This window comes from Equus caballus, chromosome 10 (assembly GCF_041296265.1).
Source record: "Equus caballus isolate H_3958 breed thoroughbred chromosome 10, TB-T2T, whole genome shotgun sequence".
NCBI lineage: Eukaryota > Metazoa > Chordata > Mammalia > Perissodactyla > Equidae > Equus > Equus caballus.
The window spans coordinates 17357489-17366620 of record NC_091693.1 but is presented as its reverse complement, the minus strand read 5'-3'; the positions used below and the strand labels follow the sequence as shown (position 1 = coordinate 17366620).

Sequence of the window (9132 nt, the reverse complement as noted above, 5' to 3'; positions counted from 1 at the left end):
CTCTGAGGGTTCAGCTTCCTGTATGTAAACGAAATGGTGGCCACTTTTTTATTATTAGCTGGGGAGGAGAAATCAAGTCTGAATGGCTCCTGAACCGGGCGGAAGAGGTGTTTTCCGACAGGCCTGGCACAGGAGGCTGTCCATGGATACTTGCTGGATGACAGAGTGAATGAACAGACCCACCCAGAGCCTGAGGTGCCCACCCCTTTATCTCTGCAAACTACAGTGACAGCCCCCATTTACCGAACTGCTGTGTTCCACGCACCATTACAGTCACAGGAGTCCCCACAAAGACCCTCTGGGGTAGCGTCCTATTACCATCCCATCTCACAGCTGGACAAACAGGCTCAGAGAGGGGCAGCCACCCACCTGAAGTCACACAGAGAAAGACCCCCGCCCCCAGGAGAACAGTCGGCTCTCCATCTATGGACTATGCATGTGTGGTCCTCCCTGGTTGCCAGAGCCCTTCCAGGCGCCCCAGCCTTTGACGGGTGGCGAGGGCAGCTGGCGGAAGGAAGCTACACCCTTTCTCCAGCCGCCCCGTGCCTGCCGCTCCCCGCACAGGTGGCCCAGCCCGGCCCCTCGGGTTCGCTCCGTGCACCTTGCCCAGGGGCGCTGGAGACGGCCCCGAGGCCGGGACCTCTGCTCCTCGGGGCCATGGGTCCTCCCACCCGCGGAACGGGCTGGGGCGCGGCGCGGGCAGGAGGAGGCCGAGGCCGGAGGGCGAGTGGCCCCGACACCCCGTTTCCCTCCCTTCCCCTGCGGTGGGCGCCGGATGCAGGCCGGGCGAGACGGCCCCGTCCTTAAAGGGCCAGGCGCCTCCTCAGCCCCGGCCCGCGGCCCGGGGGGCTGAGGGGGACTCACCCCTCCCTCTCCAGCTCGGGGAAAAGTTAACTTTCTAGACTTGGGTGTGTTGGAGAGGAACCAGTCCCGCCCCCCGCCCCGCATCTCCCACTGCAAACCCCCGGACACGCGCCAGGGACCTGCCACCCCCAATTCGGAGGCCCCGCGCCCGCCCTCCCCTTCCGCCCCCAGCCCCTCGGCAGGCTCCGCCCTCTCTGACGCCACCGAGGCTGGCGCTGATTGGCCGGCCGAGCCGTCGCTCCGGACACTTCCTTTTGGGCCGCCGCCGCCGAGTTAAACTTTGGAGGGGGAACCAGAGCCAGCGGCGCCCGGCGCCCGGCGCCGGGAGACCCTCCCTTGCCCCACCCCCACTGCTGCCGGGAACGCCCCCTTCTCCGCGGCCCCGGACCGAACTTTCCTCCAACTTCCGAGACCCGTGAGATTCCCTCCTTAGCACCCTGGCTCTTGGGATCCCTCTGCCGCATCCCCGGGCCCCTCAGATCCCTGGGATCCACTCGATCTCCGACTCAGAGACTCCTGCACTCCATCCCCAAGGTGTGGTGAATCCCTAGGGCCCTCTTCTTAATTGGATCCTCTTAGAGCCGCTGGATTCTGGGATCCCCCTGTTCCCTTTGTAATCCTTTCTCTCTCCAAAGGGCCTTTGGATCCTCGGCTCCCTTGATCCCTGTGACCCCGACCTACTAATTTTCTTCTTTGATTTCTTGGAATCTGTCAATCGCTGGGTCCCCCGCACCATTGACTTTCTCCTGTCTGAGCATCTGTGATCCCTTGATTCCCGAGCGTCTGATCCACTAGATTCCTTTTTCTCTGATTTCTCAGGCTCACGCCATCCTCGAATCCCCTCAACCTGCTAGATTTCTCTTCTCGGATCCCCGCGCTCCCTCCACCAGCTTACGACATCCCTCGGATCCAGTGACCCGGCTTCCCCAGCCTCCTCCAGCCGGATCCCGGGTGGGCTCCGGGCGGCCGGTCCCTGGCCTCCCCCCATGGCCGCCGCCCCATCCCATTCCGCCGGGCTCCCGGGCTCTCCCGGGCCGGGGTCTCCTCCGCTCATCGGCGGCTTGGAGCTGCAGTCGCCGCCACCGCTGTTGCCTCAGGTCCCGGCCCCGGGCCCCGGGGTCTCCTTCCACATCCAGATCGGGCTGACCCGCGAGTTCGTGCTGTTGCCCACCGCCTCCGAGCTGGCCCATGTGAAGCAGCTGGCTTGTTCCATCGTGGACCAGAAGGTAAGGGCGTGGGTTCCTCCCACCGCGCTTGGGGAGAAGTCTAGAGGAGGGGGCGCTGGCAGAGGCCACCTGGAGCCTGGCGTAAGGGTGGGGGAGGAAGAGGGTCTAAGCCTCGGGCCACTGAGGGGTGGGCACTGGCCCCGAGTTGCCTCTTCACCCCACTACCCGTTTGAGGGAGGCCTGCGTAGGGGTGGGGTGCCCCAGAGGCCTCCCCAAATTGCGTGTCCCTGCCTGTTGTTGTTTTCTGCAGCAGGCAGGGAGGAAGGGAGGGGCCTGCCAGGTGTAGACGCGGCGAGGAAGGGGCAGCTGGGGGCAGCAGATGTGGGGGCACCTCCTTGCCCTGGCACATCCCTGACCTCCCATTTGGTGGAAACAGTAGAAATTGAAGCCGGGCTGGCCGAGGCGATCGGGTGACGTGTGTGTGTGCACGCGCGCGCGCCTGCGCTGGCTGCCCGGGGCAAGTGAGGTCTCGGAGCCCCATCTCTGCCCTCCCCCAGGGCGAAATGTGGGCAGCGGGGCCGGCACCTCGTCGGAACGCCCAGAGGCTCTGGGGACTCTGTCCCCTCTCCTAATCCCCGTGTCCCCACCCCCGAGGTCTGATGCTGGCCTGTTTTAACAGGTCTTCCCCAATCCCACCCCACTCTCAGCTTCAGACACCAGGGTCACCAGGTGGGGGGCTGGGGATCTTTGCAAGAGGGAATCAGGTGGATCCCAATGTCTGAATCCTAGCATGTTGAAAGTTAGAATAGTGGCGTTGTCTGCTGTTGAGATTCTAGACTGTAAAAATGTTAGACTATTAGAATTCTAAAGTGTTGGAATATGCAACTGCTGGGTAATTGAACGCCTCTGATATTAAACTGTTCAAACGTTAGAATTCTAGGTTGTTGAAATACTAAAACATTAAAATGTTGGAATATTAGGTTCCTGGGTTGTTGGAATCCTAGAGTGTTAGAATGTTAGAATTTGGGGATGCTGGCTTATTTAAATCCTTTAATGCTAAGAAACTCGAATATTCCTAGAATCCTAGTTTGTCAGATTCGTAGAACAATAAAATATTAGACTACTGCTCATCTGCGTTGTTGAAATCCTAAAACGTGTAATGAGAATATGTTGGGGTCTGGAATGTAGAATCCTGCAATGGGACCATGCGGGAATCCCCAAATATCCAAATTCCAGAAGCTTCTCAGACTCCTGGAAATGAATTCTTTGGGCTTCAGAGAAACATGGGGAACTGGGCCAACTCCCCCACTTCACAGACAAGGAAACTGAGGCTGAGAGAAAGACCTCCCAGGCAGTCAGGGCCCAGGGAGTCCTGGTCGCTGTGGACCCTCTCCCGGCAGGCAAGAATACATAGGGCTGCCTTCGCCCCCCCAAACCCCAAAACTAGCAGGCCCAGCTTTCAGGCCCAGCTCAGCCTGCTCCTTGGGAAAGCAGGCTGGGGGGAGGGCAGAGTGTCCCCTGGGTGACATTCTTTGTCCCATGCTCAGATCTTCAGCCCACCTCCTCAGGCCTCCCCTCCCATCCCCCCCTTTTTATTTTCTATCCTCTCCTTCCAGGTGTGGGATGGCCTCTTTTTTTCCTTCCAGCTGCCCCACCTGGGCAGTTTCACTTTCTGTTCTACCGGGTTTCATTTCCTGCCCCCCCAAGCTGGGGACCGGTACACCTGGGTCCTTTGGGCATTGAGTGGGGGGCACCTTCCCTACCTCCAGCTCCCGCCTTCCCCCCTCCGCGCCCCGGGAGTCCTAAGTCCCCTCCTTTCAGCTCGCCCCGCCCCACTGCTGGGCCTGGAGCCAGGTAACGAGGACAACAATAGATCCAGGAAGGAAGCTGGTTGGTGTGTGTGGGGTTGCATCAAGGAGGGGGGTGCTCATCAGCCGCCCCCCTCACCCCGGGCTCCGGAAAATTCTAGGTGCCCACTCTCCTTTTCACCCCGGTTGGCCAGTCCAGCCACCACGCTCTGGCCGGCGCTCGCTCTCGGCACACCTGGGGCCCTGGCACCCTGCCGGGCTCCAGCTGGGCTTGGGAGGGAGCAGGCAGGAAGCGAGGGGTCTCCGAGTTTCCGGGGGAAACAGCCGGCCCTGCCCTGGGAGGGTTTCAGACCGCTGCTGCAGGCGCTCTGAGCCCTTCTCGTCACCACCTCCCTCTCCCGCCCCTCAGTTCCCCGAGTGCGGCTTCTACGGCCTTTACGACAAGATTCTGCTCTTCAAACATGACCCCACGTCGGCTAACCTCCTGCAGCTCGTGCGCTCGGCGGGAGACATCCAGGAGGGCGACCTGGTGGAGGTGGTGCTGTCGGGTGAGCGGCCGTGGGCCCGCCCAGGGGCGGAGCTTCGAGCGGAGGCGGGGCATCTGGAGGAGGGGGAGGGGAGAAGGGCCCAGAAACTCGCTTCTTCAAGTCAGGGGCCAGCGGTTCTCAGCCCTGGCTGCAAATTAAAGTCACCTCGGGAGCTTTTACAAACTCCCGGCCCGGAATGGGTAAATATATTGCGGGGCATGCGCAGCGTGGAATTCGCACAGCCCTGTTGTGCAGCATCAGTGGTCCATGGCGATGCGGACGAATCTCGCAAACTAACGCTGAGAGACAGCAGTTAGACCTCAGGATCTACAGAGCATCCTTCCGTGTATGAAGCGCAAAGACGATGCGTTTACTCTACGGTGTTAGAAGCCAGGAGAGTGGGTGCCTTTGCGGAAGGTGGAGTCTGGGGGCGCAGCCCGAGCCAGCTTTGCGGGAACTGGATACGCTTCCGTTTATCCATCAGGATGCTGGGGACACGGTGTGCCCAGTCTGACAGTTCGCTGAGCAGGGCACTTCTGATGTGTCCGTTTCTAGACATGTTATACTTTGATATAAAGTTAAAAATGGTCTGATGCCTAGGGCTCCCCCCAAGGAGATCAGACTGTAAGGGAGAGGAAACCTGGGCTCCTGTGTTTGCAGCCAGAATCTAGGACACCCACTGGCCATTCCCACTTTCTAGATGCACAAGCTCTCAGCACCTGAGACGAGTCTATAGCCCTCGGTTCCTTCCCGGGTGGGAGGCGGGGGAGGGATCTGCCTTATTCACGGCTGTATTCCCCCCCACCCTCCCGGGCCCCCCCCCCACCCCCGGCCCCCTTGCATGCTCAGTAAAATGTGGTGAATGGATGGATGACAATTAGAAGTTTGGATTTATGCATTCCGGTTTTAAATACCCTGGCAACTCTTGGATTTTCGTCTTCATCCTGGTCTCTCCCCTAAACCCAAGTCTTGTTCACCTACCTGTCTCCCTCATCCTTGGCGTCTCTGGGCCTCTCTCAGATATGGCCTCTCCATGACAGACATCTTGATTTTCGCCTTCTGAACCTGCTCTCCCTGCCATCTTCTCCGTTTCAGTGAAGGGCATCGCCATTCACTCAGGCGCTCCTGCCCTCAACCTTGGGGCATCCTTGATTCCTCTTTTTCTCTCACTCCATTGCTTGATCCATCATCAAACCTATTGGTCCTACCTTCAGTGAACATCCTGAATCTACTTCTTACTACCTCCGCTCATCCAAGCCGCCATCACCTCCTGCCTAGACTAAAGCAGTAGCACCCAAGTCAGATCATGGCACTCCACTGCTCTGAATTCTCCCATGGCTCCCCATTACCCTTGGAGTAAAACGCAAACTCCTCAAAATGGCCTCAAGGCTATTCATGACCTGACCTCTTCCAGTTCCCCGAATTCATTCTTAGCACTGTCCTCCTGACTTTCTTTGTTCCAGCTGTGCTTGCCTGCCCTCTGTCCTGTAAACAAACTAAGCTCCCTCCCAACTCAGGGCCTTTGCACTTGCTGTTCTTGATGCCTGGCATGCTTCCCCGCCCATCTCCTCATAGCTAGCTCCTTCTTGTTATTTGGATCTCAGCTTAAATGCCATTTCCTCCATTGTCTGGAATTTCCTTGTTTATTTATGTGTTTATGTTTCTTGTCTGTCTCCCCAAAAGATGTCCACTCCCCAAGAGTTGGGTGTAAATCTGTTTTGTTCATAGCTTTATTATGAATGTGTCAACAGTGCTTGGCACAGCGAGTCCTCTGTCTGTTGTATAATACTAAGAAAAATAGCTTAATATTAGACTGAAATTTTTCTTTGGGGGGGGAAGAGGAACGAGACTTCACTTCAAAATGAAATGTTTAAAATAATGGCTAACATTTAGTCAGCCCTTTCTATGTACCAGGCACTGTTTTAAGGATTTTCCACATACTCATTTAACCCTTAAAAAGGAATCTCTAAGGAGGTGCTGGTATGATACTGGGCGTGGTCTTTCCTAGACACCTGTGTGGCTCATTCCCTTACCTCCTGAAGGAGGCCTTTGCCTTCACGTCACCTCCTCCAGGAGGCCTTCCCTGCCACCTCTTTAAAAGTGTACCTCTTGCACCTTCCGTTTCTCCCTTCCCTGCTTACTTTTCCTCCTAAGCACTTACTGACTTCTAACCTGCTGTATATTTTATTACGTAAACATTTCAGAGAGGCAGTGAGTCCACTGCTGAAAGCCTGAACTCTCAAGCCACAGGGGCCTGGGTTCAAATGCAAGTTCTGTGACTTGCTGGCTGTGTGACCTTGGGCAAGTTGCTTAACCTGTCTGTGCTGCAGTCTCCTCCTCTAGAAAGCGAGCAGAACAACAGGATGTACCTCACAGGGGCTCTTGAGAGGGCTAAATTCGTTAGTATTTTAAAGTACTTAGAGCAGTGCCTGGCACAGAGTAACTGCTAGATTGGGTGAGTGTTAAATAAGAATATTTATGGTATTTGTCCGTGTCCCTCACTAGAGGCCAGGCAGGGATTTTTCTCTGTTTTGCTCCATGTGGTGTCCCTACTGCCTGGAATGACACTGAGTAAATATTTGTGGAATTTCCATTTTAAAGATGAGAAAACTAGGATACACAGGTGTTTGTGTTTTTCTGTTGGTGCTCAGGCTCCACCCCAGACCAAGGAGATCAGAAACTCCAAGGGTGGGACCCAGGCATTTATATTATTTTTATTTAAAAATTTTTAATTGTGAAATATACATAAGATTACCATCTTAGCCTTTTTTTTTTTGTTAAGATTTAAAAAAATTTTTCCTTTTTCTCCCCAAAGCCCCCAGGTACCTAGTTGTGTATTTTCAGTTGTGGGTCCTTCTGGTTGTGGCATGTGGGACGCCGCCTCAGCGTGGCCTAATGAGCGGCGCCATGAAACCCTGGGCCACTCAAAGGGAGCAGATGAACTTAACTGCTCTGCCAGGGCCGGCCCCCACCTTAGCCATTTTTAAGTCTGCTGTTCAGTAGTGTTCGTTACATTCACATTGTCGTGCAACCAATCTCCTTGCACCTTGCAAAGCGGAGACTGCATCCCCATTCGACGCCTCCCCACCCGCTTCCCCCCTGTCTCCAGCACGGCTGTTTTGCCCAGTAGTGGAGATGCGATTTGAACCCATGAAGTATGCGGGTGAATGCAGGCAGGACAGCGCCAGCCTTGCAGCTTGGGGGCTGTGAGAAACGCGGGAGTGCGGGGCGGGACAGCCTCTGCCGCCCCGACTCCACCATCTGCCCCTCCCTGCAGCTTCGGCCACCTTCGAGGACTTCCAGATCCGCCCGCACGCCCTCACGGTGCACTCCTACCGGGCGCCCGCCTTCTGCGATCACTGCGGGGAGATGCTCTTTGGCCTGGTGCGCCAGGGCCTCAAGTGTGACGGTGAGAGGGAAGGGGCGGGGGGCGGGGCCACGAGGTAGGCGCGGGCAGGGGGCGTGGCCTTGGAGGCGGGGCTTGGAGAAGAAAGGACCCAGAGGAAGGGCTTGGGGGAGGAGCTTGGGCGGAGGGCGGGGCCTGGGTGGGGCTCAGGGCCGGGAGGCGGAGCCTAGGGGGTGGGGCTTGGAGAGAGACGAACCAGAGGCAGAGCTTGGGGGAGGAGCTGGAGGCGTGGTCAGGGGCGTGGCCTGGGTGGGGCGGGGCCTGGGTGGGGCTCAGCTTTGGGGGTGGAGCCTGGGAGGTGGAGCTCCGAGGGAGAAGTAAAGGGCGGAGCTTGGGGAGGTAAGAGCCCAGAGGCAGGGCTTGGGGGAGGAGTTGGAGGTGGGGCGGGAGGCGGGGCCTGGGTGGGGCTCAGGGCCGGGAGGCGGAGCATAGGGGGCGGGGCAGGGCTTGGAGGAGGAGCTAGAGGCGTGGCAGGGGCATGGCTTTGGTGGGGTGGGGCCTGGGTGGGGCTCAGCTCCGGAGGTGGAGCTCCGAGGGAGAGGTAAAGGGCGGAGCTTGGGGAAGAAAAAGCGGGATGCCCAGGGAAGAAGGCGGAGACTCTATTAGTGAGGGCTCAATCCCAGATATAGAGCCAGTCGGAGGTATACATATTAAGGGATTTTTGGAAGGCATTGGCTTACAGGATTGTAGAGGCTGGCCAGGCAGCTCTGAAGTCTGTCCGACCGCCCGTCAGGAAGGCGCAGGCTGGAACTCACAGGCGGGAGCTGAAGCTGCTCTCCACAGGCAGAATTTCTTCATCCGGGAAGTCTCAGCTCTGCTTTCTAAACCTTTCAACTGATTGAAACAGGCTCACCCAGATTAACCAGGACAGTCTCCCTCTCTTAGAGTCACCTGACTGCGGACTTGAATCGCATCTACAAAATCCTTCTACAAGCAGCACCTACATGAGGGTTTCAATAACTGGGGATGCTGGCCTAGCCACGTGGACACGTGAAGCTGACCGTCAGAGTCCACCCCTGTCACCTTAGCATGTCCATCTCCTGGGGCCGCCAGAACAAAACACTGCAGGCTGAGAGGCTTAAGCAACAGACACTTATTTCTCACAATTGCAGAGGCTGGAAAGGTTACGATTAAGGTTCCAACAGGGTTCGGTTCCTGGTGAGAACCCTCTTCCTGGTTTGCAGATGGCTGCCATCGCACAGTGTCCTCATGTGGTGTGTGGAGAGACAGCGGTTTCTGAAGGGTCTTCCTTTTATAAGGACCCCAGACACATCGGATCAGGGCCCCACCCTTATGGCCTCATTTAACTTTAATTACCTCTTATTGGTTTCTTTTAGATATTTCTTTTTTTATTTTAAAGA

General features: G+C 57.0%; 1 protein-coding gene across 2 annotated transcripts in view; it reads left to right on the top strand.

Moving 5' to 3' along the window:
• Nucleotides 1-1078: 1078 nt before the first annotated feature.
• The window catches only part of PRKD2 (protein kinase D2), a 30955-nt gene continuing 22901 nt past the window's right edge, over nucleotides 1079-9132 (top strand). The window contains exons 1-4 of one of the 2 annotated variants that reach the window (XM_023649967.2): nucleotides 1079-1398; nucleotides 1684-2090; nucleotides 4248-4386; nucleotides 7643-7774. In XM_023649967.2, the coding sequence (XP_023505735.1) occupies nucleotides 1851-2090; nucleotides 4248-4386; nucleotides 7643-7774 (511 nt within the window). In that variant the 5' untranslated portion in view covers nucleotides 1079-1398; nucleotides 1684-1850. The remainder of the gene's footprint in view (nucleotides 1399-1683; nucleotides 2091-4247; nucleotides 4387-7642; nucleotides 7775-9132) is intronic. The other variant, XM_070223089.1, reaches the window with a different exon arrangement.